Source organism: Sminthopsis crassicaudata, chromosome 3, assembly GCF_048593235.1.
Source record: "Sminthopsis crassicaudata isolate SCR6 chromosome 3, ASM4859323v1, whole genome shotgun sequence".
Taxonomy (NCBI): domain Eukaryota; kingdom Metazoa; phylum Chordata; class Mammalia; order Dasyuromorphia; family Dasyuridae; genus Sminthopsis; species Sminthopsis crassicaudata.
This window is the reverse complement of record NC_133619.1, coordinates 533,098,268-533,118,089: the sequence shown is the minus strand read 5'-3', so window position 1 is coordinate 533,118,089 and position 19,822 is coordinate 533,098,268. Positions and strand designations below refer to the sequence as shown.

The 19,822-nt window shown below is 32.9% G+C and overlaps 1 protein-coding gene across 3 annotated transcripts in view; it reads right to left on the bottom strand.

Annotated features, from left to right (window-relative positions):
- The window catches only part of LOC141563383 (caspase-1-like), a 51,526-nt gene extending 41,656 nt beyond the window's left edge, over nt 1–9,870 (bottom strand). The window contains exons 1-5 of one of the 3 annotated variants that reach the window (XM_074304378.1): nt 9,777–9,870; nt 8,994–9,182; nt 6,240–6,506; nt 2,524–2,615; nt 1,987–2,160 (exon numbers count right to left, since the gene is read on the bottom strand). In XM_074304378.1, the coding sequence (XP_074160479.1) occupies nt 1,987–2,160; nt 2,524–2,615; nt 6,240–6,396 (423 nt within the window). In that variant the 5' untranslated portion in view covers nt 6,397–6,506; nt 8,994–9,182; nt 9,777–9,870. Of the gene's footprint in view, nt 1–1,986; nt 2,161–2,523; nt 2,616–6,239; nt 6,507–7,896; nt 7,974–8,993; nt 9,183–9,776 lie in introns of those variants that run through there. The other 2 variants (XM_074304377.1, XM_074304379.1) reach the window with 2 other exon arrangements.
- Between the last annotated feature and the right edge of the window lie 9,952 nt (nt 9,871–19,822).

Genomic DNA, 19,822 nt, shown 5'->3' with positions numbered 1-19,822 from the left:
TATGTTAAAGTATATGTTTTATATATATATATATATATATATATATATATATATATATATATATATATATATATATATATATATATATATATGTATGTATGTATATATACATATATACATATATGTATACATATATAAAATGTATAATATATAATACATATAATGTATATTGTGTATATACTTGCTGCACAAGAAAAATCGGATCTAGAAAGAAAGGAAAAACCCTGAGAAGGAAAACAAAAATGCAAGCAATCAAAAAGAGTGGAAATTCTATATTGTGGTCCACATTCATTTCCCATAGTTCTCTCTCTGGGTATAGCTGATTCTCTTCATTGCTGAATAATTGGAATTGATTTGAATCATCTCATTGTTGAAGAGAGCAATATCCATCAGACCTGATCATTGTATAATCTTGTTGTTGCCATATATAATGATCTCCTAGTTCTATTCATTTCACTGAGCATCAGTTCATGTCAGGCCTCTCTGAAATCTTCTTGCTGATCATTTCTTACAGAATAATAATATTTCATAACATTCATATACCACAATTTATTCAGCTATTCTCCAATTGATGGCATCCATTCAATTCCCATTTCCTAGCCACTACAAAATGGGCTCCCACAAATATTTTTGTACATGTGGGTCCCTTTTCCTATTTTAATATCTTTTGGGGATATAAGCCCAGTAGTAACATTGCTGGATCAAAGGGTATGCACAGTTTGATAACTTTTTGAGCATAGTTCCAAATTGCTCTTCAGAATGGTTGGATCCATTTACAGTCCCACCAACAATGTATCAGTGTCCCAGCTTTACCACATCCCCTCCAACATTCCTCATTACCTTTTCCTGTCATCTTAGCCAATCTGACAGGTGTGTAGTGGTATCTCAGAGTTGTCTTAATGAACATTTCTCTGAATAATAATGATTTGGAGCTTCTTTTCATATGGCTATAAATAGTTTCAATTTCTTCATCTGAAAATTGTCTGTTCATATCCTTTAACCATTTCTCAATTGGAGAATGGCTTGATTTCTTATAAATTTGAGTCAATTCTCTATATATATTTAAAAATGGGAACATTATCAGAACTTTTGGATGTAAAAATGTTTTCCCAGTTTATTGCTTCCCTTCTAATCTTATCTGCATTAGTTGTGTTTGTACAAAAATGTTTTTAACTTAATATTATCAAAATTTTCTGTTTTGTGATCAATAATGATCTCTAGTTCTTCTTTGATTACAAATTCTTTCCTCCTCCACAGGTCTGAGAGGTAAACTATCCTTTGTTCTTCTAATTTATTTATAATCTCATTCTTTATGTCTCGATCACGAACCCATTTTGAGCTTATCTTGATATACAGTGTTAAGTGTGGATCAATGCTTAATTTCTGCCATACTAGTTTCCAATTTTCCCAGCAGTTTTTTTTTTTGGTCAAATAGAGAATTTTTATCCCCAAAACTGGGGTCTTTGGGTTTGTCAAACACTAGACTGCTATAGTTATTGAATATTTTGTCCTGTGAACCTAACCTATTTCACTGATCAACTAGTCTATTTCTTAGCCAATACCAAATGATTTTGATGACCACTGCTTTATAATATAGTTTTAGATCAAGTACAGATAGGCCACCTTCATTTGATTTTTTTTCCATTAGTTTTCTTGAATTTCTTGAACTTTATTCTTCCAGATAAAAAATGGATGATTTCAATTCAAATGAGGATTCAAATTACATTTTAAGGAAAATATAGAAACATTTCAAAATAATATATTTAGGGAAGAATCACGGTAAGAGAATAGTTTCATCAAGTCCACAAAATTTTTCTGTGTTAGAGATTTATTATTTTCCTACTGTGAAATGATGTGTTCAGTGATGATGAACTTGGTGGGGACAATTCTGAGCTCTCTTGGCCCTTGGAATAACACTTCTGTATTGCCTGGGGTGGGGATTGTCTATTACTTTGGGAGTGGAAAATCTTTTGCCTCTGTGCTTACCGAAGCTGTGAGGTTCTTTTCAACATCTACTCTGTAACCCAGACCCTCAAGAAGGTCCTTCATTCCTATGATGTCATTATTAGCTCCATTACGCCGAAGTAGCTGATCAAACTCCACATTACAGATGATAAGCGCCAAGCGTGTGCGGGCTTCTTTCTCCATCACTGGGTATATCTGTAGGGGACACATATGAATGTAAATAAGACTTCCTCAGCCACTTATAATTCAAAGCCAAAGCCAAGTAGCTCATTTGAGTGTATATTAGCCTTCTCCCCAATTTTTATGGGATGTCACAAGAAAAACATTGTCTTAAATAGATATGGGGCCTTGGACAAAAATCTAAACTTTCCTTAGTAATTGGAGAAAGTGGATCAAGAAATCTGGTATGGGACTATAAAAATCATGTTATTTGATGTATCACAGTCATTAATATAGCTCAAGAAAAGATATTCTTCCCACCAGAGCATCACATGTGTAACTGGGTGAGTTACCAATTCTTTCTTCCCCGAATTCCAGTGAAATAAGAATACATAGCACCTGTCCTGCCATCTCTTTCCTTAGCGTTTGGAAGTCTTCATGGGAACAAAGCTTGAGTGTATCTGTGGCATTGGCCTGGATTGCTTGAGGAGCTACAAGATAAAAGACACCTTGTTATATATGTTATTCTTCTCACAAGAATCCCTACTACATGCTCTGATTTTTTTTTTTTTTGTGCCATAGTAAAAACTCCATAGGTTAACATATTCATGGCTTCAATTAATCAATCAACAATCATTATTAAATGTTTTCTTTAAGGAAAATATTATGTTAAGCATTGGGGAATGTAAAGAGCTGAAATAACACAGAAACATTTTTAAGGAATTTTGACAACCCTGTACAAATGAATAGGAATGGGGAGAGACAAAGCAGAGAAACCAAATAGAAGGCAATTGCAATTATTCAAGTGAGAGGTGATGAAAACTAGAACTACAGTTTTGGTTATGTTAATGAGGATAAGATGATATATATGAGAAATGTGAAGGCAGAAATAATGAGAAAGGCCAAGTGATTTGGATATTTGGCATGAGTAAGAGTGTGAAGTAGAGGAATATACCAGTTTTAAACCTAAATAACTGGACAGATTGCAGTACATTTTTTGTTTTTGTTTTTTGTTTGTTTTAATTTTTTTTTTGATTGTGGTACTTTCAACAAAATAGTAGAGTTCAAATGATATGAGAATATGGAAAGAAATATGAAAATTTCTGTTGTAGATATTTTTGGTTTGAGATGCCTAAAAGATAGAAATTGCAAAAAAAAAAAAAAAAAAAAAAAAAAAAGAAGGTAGAAAATTGGAATTGGTGTTGAGAAAAGAGAGATTGGTTTAAAAAAATGTAGGGTAGGTCATAAAAGTTTAAGAATCATTAGCCTAGAGATAAATGCAAAAAAATTTAAAAACTCACAATATTACTAATATTGGACAAATAAAAGAAACATAGGTACAATGCAAAGTTTGGCGAAGCATCCACCATGAAAGATTGAATTGGATGATCAGTTAAAGGGCTTGAGATAAAAAAGATAGAAGGAGAATCCAAAATTGGTTGTGTCATACAAAACAAGAAGAAAAATGCAGTAGAATGTGACAGTACCAAAGGCTGCACGGCTTTGAAAAGATGAGGGTTGAGAAAAAGGCAATAGTATTTTCTAATTAAGAGAACATCAGCAACTTTTCACAGGTTTCTGTTAGGTTAAAGATGAGGTCAGAAGCCAGATGGCAGTGAATTTAGAAGATAGCAAGAAGAGAAGAATGTGTGCAGGGAATACATATGAAATGTCAACAAATTTTACAGAGAAAGAAAAAGATAGTATCCCAACAATTTATTGTAGTTTTGATCTTTAATAAATTTAAAGATATAACAGCTATTAGCTTAAAAAAAACTTGAAACATTAGTTATTTTTAATTAATGTGGTGTCTTATTAAAATTGAGCAAAACTGCTATGTAATTTGAACTAGTCAATTTTGAACTACATAAGAAGCTTTCATCATATGTTGCTCAATAACCGAAAGGACTGCCTTTCTATTCCTAGCATTAAGAATGTCTAGAGTTTAATATTTTAATTTATATATAGCAATAACAGGAAAGGGAAACATTGAGTGGCTGTCTAAGAAACATGTAGGGTTGGGACATTCACTGACATAAATTCAATAGAAAATCAATTTAAAATTGAGAACCTCTTGCTTCCACAAAATCTAATAAATTTATAGAAAACCCAATCCTCATGATTTTTGACTTCCTCTTTTTTCTTTCAATAGCACATCAACAGGAGCAAAGGAGGTATGATATAAGTAATTTAATATGGTTCAATCAACAATAGCAAAAAGAGCCAAAGAGCTTAAAAGAACACTATAATGTCCATTTGAATTACTCAATTTAAGCATTTAGATAAGGGAGAGAGGAGAATATAGATACTGCAAGGATAATATAGATTAAGAAATCATTAAAAGTCCTAGGGACTTTTAATAAAGAATAAGGATAAAGAATAAGGTTATAAGTTTTAGGATTAGAGGTTGTAAGACAGGAGTGTTAAAATATTATAATGTAACAAAGAATTTTGTAGCTTATAATAATGAAAATAAACAAGCAGCTTGAATGGAAGAAAGAGACAATAGGGAGAATTAACTTGTATATTTGGAAAAATGAAAAACAGTAAGGTAACCATTAGTGAATAAGATCAGGCTCTATCTTTTGATAATGAGAGATCAGGTTTTCCCTTTGTTGAACTTGGGGAAGATAGGTTGTGGAGACTTTTGAAGAGAAACTATGACACAAAGAGAATAAGATCCAGTTTAGAAAAATCAACCTAGTAGTAGAATTGGGGTTGAGCCAAGGATTCCATTACCAGTTGGTTGTGAGAATCTACAAATACTTCCCCTCAAGACAGCCTATAGTAGCATCCAGGATGGATACAATTATGAAATGAACTCATTGAAGGATCAAATATATGTCAACTCAAAGAAATCTGAACTAAACCATTGGACAAGGGAAAATAATTACTCCTGAGAAGAGGAAAATAATATTTTAGTAGCTCTAGTATCTGTGTGTTTCTTTGTGGTTAATTTGGAGCATAATCTAGAACAAAATTTGATTAGGACCCAGCAGGAAAACAATTTTACTCCTGAACTTTTCTCTTTTCATGATATGAGAAAAAAGGTTTAAAACTGGTATATTCCTCTACTTCACACTCTTTTATTCCAGGACAACTCAAAGACTATTTGTAAAGACAATCAAACTGACTTCAACCACTGATCCCAATCAGTAATCAAAAATGTTAAATTTGACCTGCTATTTAAGGCACAGATTCATCCTATTCTTGTTGTTGTTATTGTTGTTTTTATTACTTTTGCCTTTTGAGTTTCCTGGAAGAAAATAGAGACTACCTGGACTTTTCCCATTTGAGCTTAGCACTGGGAGGTGATTAATCCAGGGATTCTCCTAAAAAAAAGGTTTTCCAAGGGATACTAACATCCATCACCCATTAATTTCTAGTGGCTCCCTATTACCACCATCATCAAGTATAAAATGCTATTTGGCATTTAAAGCCATTCACATCCTGGCACCTTCTGAACTTCCATTCTTCTTATACTTTTCCTTTTCACAAAGTACAATTCATCTACCCTACCTAATTGTAGTCCCTTGAATAGGAATGATGCTGTATCTACCAACTATGTGCCATTGTTTTGTTTAGTCTTTCTGAACAAGAATGAAATAATCTACCTCCTCACCTCCATTTGCATCCTTGTCTACACTGATAGGCCAATAGGAGTCTCTTAAATGCTGTCATTTCTCAGTACAAGTACATTTGTAGGACTAGAAACCTGTTCTCTTTTCACTAAAATATGATTCTACTCAAAATTAATCTAAATATTTCTTAAAATTCTTCTTCTCAGTGAACTCAATTCACCCTTTTATTTCTCTGCTGTATGTATAAGCAATGAGGATAAGGGAGAAGAGATTCCTATCAGGATCTATAACATTTCTGGACAGGTGAGTACATGAAAAATATAGGAGTGATGATTCACTGAATTATTTTTGGAAAGCCAGAATAAGACTACAAGTGGGAAAAACGTTCCCAGGAATTGCATCACTATTTTACAGTTAAACAGTGAATTAGACAAAGGCTTCTTTTAGATTATGGAAATAACATGCAGGTTGTAGAAGGTTCCAAAGTGTAAGCTATATCTAGGGTCCCCTTTCAGCTGAGACATTAACACTAACCTGAAGAAAGATTAAGCTGGTCTGCAAGATGTCCATCTCTTTCAATGATGCTTTTAACAAAATATTGGCTGGCTTTAGGACCTTTGCGAATGACAATATCAATCAGTCTTCGAGCCTGATCCCTGATTGTTTTATTTTCCTCCCTCACTATCTCCATTTCTTCTTGATTCAGCACTTTTACTTCCAATAAATCATCCAGTAACCCATTGATTAAACCCTTGTCTACTGATTCCACAAACAGCTTCCTCTTCTCCTTCAGGACTTTGTCTGTAAGAAAATAGAGAATATTCTTTCAGCCAAAGAAACATTTAAAAAAAGCAAAAATCCTTTACTTCAAAAACAGGGCCCCATAGTTGCCCACCTGTGGACATATTCTTAGTCCCAGGAATTCCCTCTCTTTTCTAATCTTCTAAGACTCCCTGAAAACTCTTTTCCAGTTGGTATGTCAATGAAATCTTTATTTTTAACAATATTAATAATACCACAAATGAATCAGATGAGATTTTGATTTTCAGAAACTTGTGAAAGGAACCTAGAGGAGTAATTCATCTTAATATTTTTGAAGGCTTCTACCAAACCAGAACTGCTGAATGACTTTGTCCTGACTATTTTAGAAGCTTAATAAATGCTGTTGGCTTGTTGACTTGATCAAGTTTATCCACTGCTTTGTGATCTTGGGATACTTTTCTCATATTTCTTTACTAAATTTAATTAAATTCAATAAAATGTCTTTACTAGCAGAAGTAATTGAGGATATAAAAATGATAATTAACATTTAAGGCCCTCAAGAATTTATAGTCTGACAAAAACATATAATAAATGAACAAAGAAAGACAAAGGAAAGGTGAAGATAAAAGATTCCTGGTACATTTAGAGAGGAAGAGAGGGCTTTCACATGCAGGAATCTAGAAAGATTTAGAAAAGAAGTTACATGAACTGGACATTAAAGATATAAAAGTATTTCAGTAGATAGAAGGGAGGAGATCTATTTCAGGGATAATGGATAGTTTATTTTAATGTTAAGACAAAGTTATAAGCACAAGAACAGCTAATTATATAGGCCATTAAATATGTAGGTATGTTAAATAAATAGAATGGAACACATTTAGAAAGAGCCTAAAACCAAATTATGAAATGTATTTCAAATTAATCACCCTATCTAATCCATCAACACTTTTAACAGCACAGCTGAGATCATTAGAAAATGCATAAAGGAACTACAACTGAAATTCAAGGCAACAAAACAAATCCATTCCTCCTTGTCTTTCATAATTTCCTTACCAGAAATATTTCTCTGAAATGTGAAATTGGAAAAAAAAAAAAAAAACAAAAGAGAAAAGAAAAGAAAAACAATTAATTCAAAGTATCTTTACCACTTATGCCTTAATGCTGAAACCCAAGGAAGTACAGAAATTCCAAACTAAGGTAATGCAGGGATATAAGGTTACATTGTATTTTTAGTCAACAATTTCCTCTTAACTCCAGTTTTGGTCAAATATGCTTTGTGCTCAAAAAAAAAAAAAAAAAAAAAAAAAAAAAAAAAAGATTTCCCAAAAAAATTTTCCCCACCCCAAAGAGACCTAATTTATTAAAAAAAAATTATATATATATATATATATACATATATATGTATGTATGTATATATATCCTAACATACCAGCCATGATCCCTCCAGTTCACGTCTAGAGAGCTGGAAAAGTGTGTTGAAAGTGAAACTACCCAACTGTTTCCTTTGTATTTCCGGAAGCATGACATGAATTTATGTTGCAAAACAACTTGAGGACTCTACCAAAATGAAAAGAACTAGGTGTCTGCTTTTTGGATCTTTTATGTTTAGCCTTTCCACTTTTTGAAATGTATCCAGCTACATCTTATGTAAGAAATGGAATCTCTCTGAATTTCTTCATCTATTAAATTAAGGGATCACTATAAAATCCCCTCCCAGATTTAACCCTATCATTTCTTATGATCTTAACTTTGAAATAAAGTTTGTTCGTTCTTGTTGGAACACGGTCAGTTAGCAAGGCAGATCAGTGCATCAAAGGATTAGAGGTGGAAAGAGAAAGGAAAGAGAAGGAGGGAGGGAAGAAAGGAGGGAGGGACACAGGGACAGAGACAAAGACAGGGATAGAGACAGACAGAGAGAAAGAGACAGAGACAGAGAAAGAGAAAGAGAGTTAGAGCAAGGTGAAGTGAAGGGAATGAAACTTAAAAATAGGCAGATACTACATTATAAGAGTAGACAGACCAATCCTTACATTTTCAACTCCTTGCATTTCAGTTTTTCACAGTAGAGTTGCAGCACAGGCTATATACAGCCTGAAAACCCCAAAATAAACCAGAGGACAACAGAATGTAGCAGTTGTAATGAGATTCTGATTGTTGCTCCCAGCCCAAACATACCCCTTCCCAAGCCCAAACCCCCTAAGAAATCCAATCACCAGCTGACAAGTACATGTACAGATCTACACAGTTTATGATTTCACCATACTTCAAATCTAGACATCAACCAATGAAAAAGTAGCATCAATAGGATGTAGATCAGTATATTAAACCACCAACTTTAATTAATCTTTCACCACCATGGTGGCTGCATACTCTCCTTCTTTGTGGTCCTTTGGGTGTAGTTGTTTTGTAGTTGGGCTAATTATAATATCATTACTATGTATAAATAACCCCCCAATGTTTTTTTCTGTATGCATTCTGTGTAATTACACACATAGTTTCAGCAAGTCTTTAGGACCTCCTCCTTACCTCTCCTGTAACCTCAAAATCCACTTGTGATGAGTCTTGCTTTGATTAACTCCTGAATGATTCTGAATAGGAAAACAGCTTGCTCTAAGTAATGATTCTCAATTATTATTAATAAATGATTTTATTTGACCTAGAGATGGCCTGAGTCCTGAATTCTTTCAAAGATGACATCTGCTTGAACCCCAACAGCTGAAAGAGAAATGAGAAATCATCTATTCCTTTTTCTTCAATGAGAAAGTGAGAAAAAGGACACAAGGGTAAATTTAGTTATCCCATATCAAGATAGGTAGCTCTATCCACAAACTTAAATTACATGATGACCTACTAAACAAGATTAAGGTAGTACCTTACATGAAGTGTACATGAAGATCCTAGACAGTGCTGGTAAAAGAACATTGGGGTATGTAAGCAAGGTTCATTGTTAGATCCCTAAGAGAACCTCATATAAGGAATAGCTAAGCAGTAATGCTCTTTTAATCAAAAAACATTTCCTCTAAGATCTAGGAAACTATTTACATCCATTATGTTGGCTGAATTTTGAAGGATACCTTTACACCAACGTCATAGCTAGTTGTAAAAGCCAAAAAAATCAGGTCTCTTTTTATCTGTAGAGAATTCTACTTTCTTCCTAATAGCTCTCAGGAACATAGTCTTTTCCCTAATCACCTTCCCATCAGCAGAAGCAATGCCTGTCTTCCTCCAGTCAATTCATCATGAGAATAACACAGTGTATAAGTTCTTATTTTAGATTTCAGAGTGGCTTTTTTCCTAGAAGATATTTACCTTACTGATCCAGGCTGGGTTCCATTCCTTTCAAGCAGCATTTTATTTCCTTTTACTAGATGCTTCTCTACTTCTGTTCTTTTGCAGTCAATACCTTCCATCTCAAAATTAGAACAGGAAGTGTAAAGTGACTCACTTCCCCCTTAGAGTAAGAAGATAAAAAGTCTTTCTATCAGAAATAAGTACCACAAATAGGCAGTATACACTTGTCCAATTGTTACCAAAACATTCTATTTTTCAGGATTTTTTTTAGCTATCATACTCAAAATCTTCATAATAATTATATGCAATTAACTGTTGATTAAAAAGTAAAATACTGTTGAACTTTGTTTTCATCATTTATCTTTTCCCTCTAAGGAATATTTCTTTCAGGTATTTTAGCAGATGAACATTTTGAAAATGATTTTAAAAAACCTTTCTTCTTAATTATTTTTAAGAGACTTTTTTTGGAGGATTTCTTTCAGAAGCATCCCTATTCCTGTTCCTTTTCTCAAGTATAATTGTCCAAATCCAAAAATGGCAACTGCTTACCTGAAAATAATAATTCCTATTTCATAGGCTTGTTGATAGGAGTTAATTAAATAATGTATGGAAAGCCCCTTTGCAAGCTTTAATATGATATATAACAATGCTGAGCTAGTAAATTTAACAATCAGCTCTCAAAAAAAAAAAAAAAAAAAAAAAAAAAGCTTGTGTTAATGGTAATGTTAAGCTTTACTGGCATTATCAAGCAATGATTTTTTTTTAATTTAGGAATTAACAATAACAACAACAAAAAGACCTTATTTATAATGGTTTCCAATTTCTGAGCTGTAAATGCTTACATTGATAATTTAACAATTGACTCTCTTAAACCTATAGAAGCTCACTCCTGCACACATACATACACACACACACACACACACACACACACACACACACACACATATACCAATTATGTTTAGAGTGGAAGACAGCAAATTATGTATGACAAGTGATTGAAAAGTAGAGTAGTAAGAGTAGTAAGTACTAAGTAGAGTAGTAAGTGAATCTAAAATATCAGTCTGCTCAATCATCTATTTCTCCCTTCATCTAGTTAAACTGAACAGGAATCAATTTGGAAATTGAGTATCTTTTGTTTCCAAATGAACTTCAGTGCCAGATATTCATCTACATACATATGTAACCATCAAACAAATCACAAATTGATACTGTGCTATAACAAAAGGGATTTAGCAGTTCATCAAGGGATTATTCCAGAGAAAGAGTTACCTTGTATGATTCCAAACTCTCCCCACTAGTATTGCCATCTTTTGTGCTCTGAAGATTGTAGCCCTACTCATTTTAATGGAAATTAAGTTGATTTATTGATGGGTTGTTTTTTTTTATGTTTTTTTTTTTAACAGAATACAAATGAATAGTCATCGGAATAGATGAGAAGTACCTAATCATTGCATTGAACAGGTTGCTCCTTTGAAAAGTCATTTAGATTATTAGTCTCAATGTGGATTTGGAGGTAGCTTAGCAGTATATCAGGCAGTGTAATTTTGTTTTCCTGCTGTCTCTCGGAGATCTTTTCAAGATCAAGTAATTAATTGAATCCTCTGGGATTATAAATGCCCTGTCTTTTCTTTCTCTAGCTAGTCATGATGAATAAACACTTTATCCTATCCTACCTGAACTAAGCAATGGGAAATACTTGACCCTTTTTCTACAGAATTTGTTAAATTTAACTCTGAAAGTCTACCACTTGGGAGGGCAAAATGCTCAGTACCTCTGTTACAAATACTATTCATTGGGAACTTTGTGATAAGAAGTTCATTGTGAAAATAAAAAGGAGAGATGATTTTGAGATTTGGGTTAATTTTTGTTTTTGTTTGTTTGTGTGTGTGTGTGTGTGTGTGTGTGTGTGTGGTTATGGTTTTGTTTTGTTTTAATGGAAAACCTTCAAAATGCTAGGAGATCATTCCTAGGGAATTTGGAACAGAAAATGAAAGTAGGAACTAACAGTTGCCTGGGCTTACAATGCCTTCTCAATTTGCCCTCTTCTTCCTCAACAACAGGAATGATGCTGCTGATTGAATTTTGAAAAGCCAAAGGGAGAAATACGGTGAATGAACGAAGATAGACAGTTCTCCTGCTGCAAAACTCAGGGGCCAAATAGGCATTATTATTATATGTATAAAAACAAGTGCATACTTTTTCTATTAAAAGTCTGTGGATTTGAAGTTAAGGAAGCTGAATTTTATTTTTGTTACACATTTTTTAACCTCTGTATTTTAAAAAAATGATTTTCTGAATATGCAATGTTAGGCTTCCAAGTGCTACTTTGGGATGTTGAGAAAATCATTAAAATATTTGTAACATTGGTTTTGTGTAGTGAAAGTGGAATCAATGTTTGGAATATTTATTGAAGTACTTTGAGATTATGCCTCTATCCTTATTGATTCCATCTTAATTGAAACTCCTTCTCTAGTCCCTAATATATCTAGTATACTGCAACCCATTATTTGATGAGAGGAGACACAAATGAATTTGCAATTGTAATATTATTTTATTTTTCCCCAGGTACATGACAAGAAAAAATTTAGCATTAATTTTTATAAGATATTGAGTTCCAATTTTTTCTCTCTCCCTCCCCTTCCTTTTCTAAAGATACTAGGCAATTTGATATAGTTTATGCATGTTCTAGCATGTAAAATATGTTTCTATATTAGTCACAATTGTGGAAGAAGAACCAAATCAAAAAAAAAATCGACTTAAGAGGAAGATTAAAGTAAATGGAAAAAAAAAACATGCTTTGATATTTTAATATACATCATATATTGATAAATTCCTTATATAATTATGGATAGCATTTTCCTTCATTAATTCTTTGTACTTGTCTTGGATCATTGTGTGGCTGAGAAGAGCTGGGTTAATTATAGTTTATCATCATACAATATTCTTGATATTGTGAACAATATTTTCCTAGTTCTGCTCTGTTCACTTTGTATCAGTTCCTACAAGTCTTTCCAGGCTTTTCTGCAATATGCCTGTTCATCATTTCTTATAGCACAATAGTATTCCATTATATTTATATGCCATAACTATTCTTCAGCTATTCTTCAATTGATAGGTATCTCCTCAATTTCCAATATTTTGCCAAGACAAAAAGAACTGTTATAAATAGTTTATACTTGACCTAGAGCCAAGATGGCGGAGAGGATACATGCATCTATCTAAGCTCTCCTTTACCCTCAGACTACTTTTTATGAAACAGCCTCAGAATTAGTGCTTGACAGTCAAAACCCATGAATATTAGGAGGACAACACATTCCCAACAGAAGATAATCTCAAAATTTGGCAGAAAAGTTCTGTTTTTGCTTCTATGTGGAGATGGTTAGGCCAGGCAAGTAGGCAGTGAGAGCACGGGAAACAATTCACACTGAGCAAAACAGAGGGAGGGGGTGGGGTGTGGTCTCAGCCCAGGGAAAATCTGTGGAGAGAACTTTACCACAGTGTGAGCTATATTGCCCTGACAGCAAGCCAAGAGAGCAGCTAAAAACACAGGTAGTAAAGACTGTAATCCTGAAAAGCTACCATCTCTCAGGACCTGGCACACCCATTCAGTACCAGGAAGGGACTCAGTATGATCTCAGCACTTAACTGCTGATCACAGCACAGACGCTTATCTCAGCACAGCCATTGTTGTCTCACTGAGGCTTCTTTGCTACTTCCTGCTGTTTGTTGAGGAATCTTGGTAATACCACACTGCCCCAAAAGCAGACTGCAGGGTTTTTTTTTTTTTGTTTGTTTGTTTTGTTTTTTTTTTTTCAAAATGAGTAAAAAGGCACAGCAGGATCTAACGATAGATAGCTTCTATACTGAAAGAGAGCAGATTTCAAACCCTGAGGAGACTAAAAACATTGTCCCTAGATGAAAACTCAAAGAGGGATATGATCTGGTCCCCACCACAAAAGATTCTCACAGAAGAAATTAAAAAAGCTCTTAAAAGAAAGCTAGAAGAAAAATGGGGAAAGAAAAGGGAAGCTTGGCAACAGGTCTAGATTAGTCATTCCACTCATTAAAAGAGTGGAAAAAGAAATCAACTCCCTGAAAAACAGAATTAGTGAACTGGAAAAAGAAAATAGCTCTCTAAAAAATAAAATTGGTGAAATTGAAAAAAAAAATCCATAGAACAAAACAACTCACTTAAAAACTCAATTGGGCAATTAGAAAAAAAAAAAGAAACAAAAAAAAAGTGAGTGTAGAAAATAATTCATTAAAAATCAGAATTGAACAAATGGAAATGAATGACTTGAGGAGGCAACATAATCCTATCAAAGGAAATGAATGTAGTTTTCTCCCCTTACCAGTTGCTTATGAAGCCATTGGTCTATTCTTAGTAATGAATATTTGTCTTTAACATTTTACAAATCTTCCTTTGACTTAATTGTAGAATATTAGTTATTATCAATGTCCTGGTCACCAGCCTATTTTTCAAAAACTTCACTCTTTTTCCTTTTTTGAAAAATTGAAATAAAAATTTCATTTTTTTTGGTTCTATGTAATTGTTTTAAAAATTACTCACAGCAGCTCAACAATCTTACCCATTATTTCTTATATTATACTGTGATGTATAAAAGTTCTTCAGAACCTGATTAACTGAATTCATCAAGACAACAACTTACTTTTAACTTCTCAAGTATTTTGGATTTCAAATTCTTTTTGATCATGTTTATGTCATCTTTTTCAACCTACAGATCATTCCTATTGGTAGAGGAAATTTAAAAAAAATACAGAGTTGGGGAATTCTGACTTCTTTTTGTCAATTATCATGTCATTCACATGCATTTATCTTTAGTCCTATATCTTCTTTTTTAATTATTTATTTTGTTGTTATACATGTATATTAACTTTTTTAAAAAATGCATATTCTTTTTTGTATCATATTGGAAGAGAAAAATCAGAACAAAAGGGGAAGACCATGAAAGAAAATTAAAAAGCAAAATGAAATGAACCTAGTATGTGTTGATTTACATTCAATTTCTTTTTCTGGATGCAAATGGCATTTTCTATTCAAAGTTTATTGGAATTTCCTTGGATCACTGAAACACTGAGAAGAATCAAGTCTTTTGTAGTGGGTCATTCCACATTCTTGCTGTCATTGTGAATAATGTATTCTTTGTTTTGCTTCTTTAACACAGCATCAATTTATTGTTTTGTTTTGTTTTGTTTTATAAAACAATAATATTTCATTACCTTCAAATACCATAACTTATTCAGTCATTCCTCAATTGATAGGCACAAATACATACTCACCTTTTCCTGCTAACATTGTCTTTTAATTCTACTCCTTAACTTGCTTTGGTATTACTTAACCTCCCACAACCAGTGTATCCATCCCTTGTCTTCACCACCACCTTTTGCTTCCCTTCTCCATTTATGCCTCTTCCCTTGTTTCTATATAAATTCTGGAGGATGCTATATCTTTCGTGGTATATATGTAGTGTATTTAACCCATTCCTGATGTGAACTGGTTTTCAGAATTACAAGCCCTCCTTCCCCCTTTAATGCCTCTGTGTCTATTCTTTTTCTGTACCTAATTTGCATAACATAATTATATTTTTACCTTAATTCTGCCTCAATCTTTCTTTTGCGCTACCCTATTTCTGATGTCAACTTTAAACATATGAAATACATTTTCATGTAAAAATCATAAACAATATGTCCATGTTAAGTTCCTTGAAATTGATATTTGATATTGGCTCTTATATGTTAAATTTTCTATTGAGTTTGGGTTTGGTTGATGGAAAGTGCTGAAAATATGGAAATTTGTGGAATGTCCATTATTTTGTCATTCAATAATTTTATTGAATATGATATTTTTGATTGTAGGCCTAGTTTTTCATTGTTAGTAGATATAATTCCAGGGCCTGTGGTATTTTATTGTGATTGCTGATAAGTTCTGTACAATTCTAATTTTAGTGCCAGCATATTTGAATTTTTTTCTTGTTTCTCAGAAACTTTTCTCTTTGTTCTGGGGGTTTCCAAATTTGGCAAATTATTCCTATGTGTTTTCCACAAAGGATCTCTTTGAGGTAGTGATCAGTGGATTTTTTTCTATTTCTACTTTCTCTTCATGTTCTATAACACCAAGAGAATTTTTTGGAATTATTTCTTGCAGCATTGGGTCAAGGTTCTTTTATCTGTCACAGATTTCAGCTAATAATTATTCTATATTTTCTCTTCTTCATCTATTCTTCATATTTATTGTTTTTTCTATAAGATGTTTCATGTTCTGTTCTATTTTTTTTCATTCTTTAGAACCTGTTTTGTTATTTCTTGGTCTCTCATAGTTTCACTGGCTTTCCCTTGCCCATTTCTAATTTTCAGAGTGATTTTCATCATTGAGAGTCTCTGTCTACTTTTCTAGTTGGTTAATTTTTTTCATGATCTTGTTTTTCTTGGATTTTCTTTTGTTTGTTTTTTGTTTTTGTTTTTGTTTTTGTTTTTTTAGTTTTTTTCTCAATGTATCACATTTGATTTTTAAGTTCTTTTTTGAGTTTATAAATTCACTCTGGGTAAGGAGCCATTTAACATTATTTTTTAAAGTAGAAGTAGCTTCAAAAAAACAGTTTCTTTGGTTGACTGTCTTTCTTCTTTACTGGATCATTATTTTTTTTTAATGAGAAGTATGAGTATAAGAAACTCTAAGAATTCTAAGAATTGGGTGGATGGGTGGTACCTCTTGCTTTATTTCAACTCTCCTCTCTGATACTGTAAAAAAATTTTAGTGAGTAAAGAATCTTAAGTAAATCTCAGCCATGTCTTATGTAACATTTTCCTGATAACATGGGAATGTTCTTGCAGTTATCTGATAGAATTCTGGGAGATGCACAAAGGAATTGGAAGCTCATCCTTTCTTGTGCATTAATCAATGAGTATTCTTTATTGCAGGCCTATGTTTACCCTGGAAACCTGGACACTTATTTGAGTAAACACAATTTTCCTAAAACAATGACCAAAAATTATCTTTGGTTGGCCTGTTGTAATGGAGCATTCACCACCTGGGAGGATGCTTTGTCTCAAGAGTCACATTTCAAATGAGAATACTTAGCAGAGTGCATATTAAAAAACAAACAAAAAAAAAAAAAAAACACCCTTAGTGGAAAGAGACTTGGAGGACTTGGGCTAGGAAATCTTATAAAAACTTGCCTAGAGATGGGTCCTACTCAAGATTCTGATGTGAACATGAGTCCGCCCAGGCAAGGAATTCAGATGTTGTTGTTTCCTTGGAGTGGTGATAATGTATGTTTTTTTTTTTTTTATTATAATAAATTTATTTATTTTAATACACATTACTTTATGAATCATTTGGGGAGAGAAAAATCAGAGTCAAAGGGAAAAACCATGGGAGAGATTTAAAAAGTGGCAAAAAAGAATATAAACAGCATGATTTACATTCAGTCTCCTTAGTTTTTTGTTTTGTTTTGTTTTGTTTTTCTGGGAGGATATGGAATTTTCTGTGCAAAATCTATTGGGATTGCTTTGGATCATTGAACCACTGAAAAGAGCCAAGTCTTTCATATTGATCATCACACATTCTTCCTATTATTGTGCACTGTGTATTCCTGGTTCTGCTTGTTTCACTAAGCATCAGTTCATGTAAATTTCTCCAGGCCTTTCTATAATCAGCTTGTTAATCATTTTTAGAACAATAATATCCTATTATCTTCATATACCACAACTTGTTCAGCCATTCCCTAATTAATGGGCATCTACTCATTTTCTAATTTTTTGCTACCAGAAAAAGAGATACTAAAAACATTTATACACATGTTAATCCTTTTCCCTCTTTTAAGATTTCTTTGGGATACAGACTCAGGAATACCACTGCTGGACCAAAGAATATGCATAATTTTGCAGCCCTTTGGTCATAGTTCCAAATTGCTCTTGATAATGGTTGCATCATTTCCCAATTTGACTACTGTATATTAGTGTCTCAGTTTTTCCACGTCCTTTCCAATATTTCTCATTATCTTTTCCTATTATCTTAGCCAACCTGAGATGTATGAGGTGATACCTCAGAGGTATTTTATTTTGTATTTCTCTAATCAATAGTGATTTAGATAATTTTCATAGAACTATAAATAATTTTAATTTCATCAACTGAAAATTGTCTTTTCATACCTTTTCACCATTTATAGTTGGGAAATGACTTGGATTTTTATAAATTTGACATAGTTTTTTATGTATTTTAGAAATTTATCATAAAGACCAGCTGAAAAGTTCCCCCACCCACCCAGCTTTGTACTTCCCTTAATTCTGGTTTCTATTGGTTTTGGTTGTGCAAAAACTTTTCAATGTAATGTAATCAAAGTTGTCTGTTTTGTCTTTCATAATGTTTTCTTGTTCTTCTGTAGTCATAAATTCCTCCCTTCACCAAAGATCTGATAGGTAAATTACTTGCTCTCCAAATTGTTTTAGAGTATCATCCTTTATGCCTAAATCAAATACGCATTTTTGTATGGGGTGTCAGATATAGGTTTGTGCTGAGTTTCTGACATTTTTTTTCCAGGTTTCCCAGCATTTTTTGTCAAATAGTGAATTCTTATTTCAAAAGATATAGTTGGGGATTTATGAAATATTAGATTATTATAAGTCTTTTTTATTGTTTCATGATTACCTAAGCCATTCCACTGATGCACCACTCTATTTCTTAGCCGGTACCAAATGGTTTTAATGACTGTGGCTTTGTAATATAGTTTTAAGTTTGGTACTGCTAAGCTACCATCCTTTGTATTATTTTTCATTAATTTCTTTGATATTCTTGACCTTATGTTCTTCCAGATGACTTTTCTTATTATTTTTGTAGTTATACAAAATAATTTTTGTCTGTTTGATTGGTATGGCACTGAAAAAAGTAGATCAATTAAGCAGAATTGTCATTTTTTTTTACATTAGCTCAGCCTACCCATGAGCAAATGATATTTTTTCCAGTTGTTTAGATCTGACTATTTCTGTGAGAATTGTTTTGTAATTTAATTCATATATTTCTTGGGTTTTTCTTAGCAGGTACACCTCCAAGTATTCCTTATTTCCCAGTCAATTATCTGCAACACAGCCAGGCTTGGCATTCCAAATCAGGTAAGATTCACTCAGTTTTCCTCAACTCAGACCTTTCCCTTGGAGTTGGGAGATTAAAGTTTTTTTTAGTTCCTACTGAAGCATCAGTCACACTTAGCTCACCCCAAAGGTCTCCACTTGGTGTTTCCCTAGAATTAATGCAAAAGTGTCTGGACTTCACACCAGTTAATACCTGGCTTGGGATCTTTCTTTGGATTTCCTTGTATTGTACCAAGAAGATCTCTGTTTTGGCCCAAGTTTTCCTGTTTTTGTTTGTTTGTTTGTTTTTGTTTTGTTTTGTTTTTACCAGTCTATGTTGGACCTGATGTATGATTTTGTGTGTGTGTATGTGTGTGTGTGTGTGTGTGTTTTTGGGGAAATCTGTAGTTTGAAATTTATGGATATATGTCTAAATCTTCCCAAAATCCCCTCAATGAAGATTCATTTTCAAAGCATCCTGAAACTTTCTCATTTATTGTATTATTTTAAACTGAACTATTTCCCCAAAGTAACTGGGGGAATAAACTATTATAAATCCTGTAAAAGGGATAGTTTAGTGTCAGAGAATTAATTTGCTTTTTCACTTGTAAAATAAGAATAATAACAGGGCCTGCTATATTAAGTTGTTTTGAAGAATCATTTTTAAAGATCTTACCATGCACCAGGCACACAGTATTACACATAGTGAATTTACAATATAATACACATAAGCACTTCTGAACAGAGTAGATCTGAAAAGAATTTCAAAGATGCAAAAGGGAACACTGTTAGGTTACAGATGAACAAAAACAGCTCAGAGAAGTTGTTACTATATGATCTTGAGTATATCCTTTCTTCTTCATCTGATCCTCAATTATACAACCAGTAAATTGAAAGGATTGAAATTAGATAGACTCTGAAGTGGCAAATAGCAAAGGAAGACGTTTGTAATCTTCATTTGCTTTTTGTGATTATAT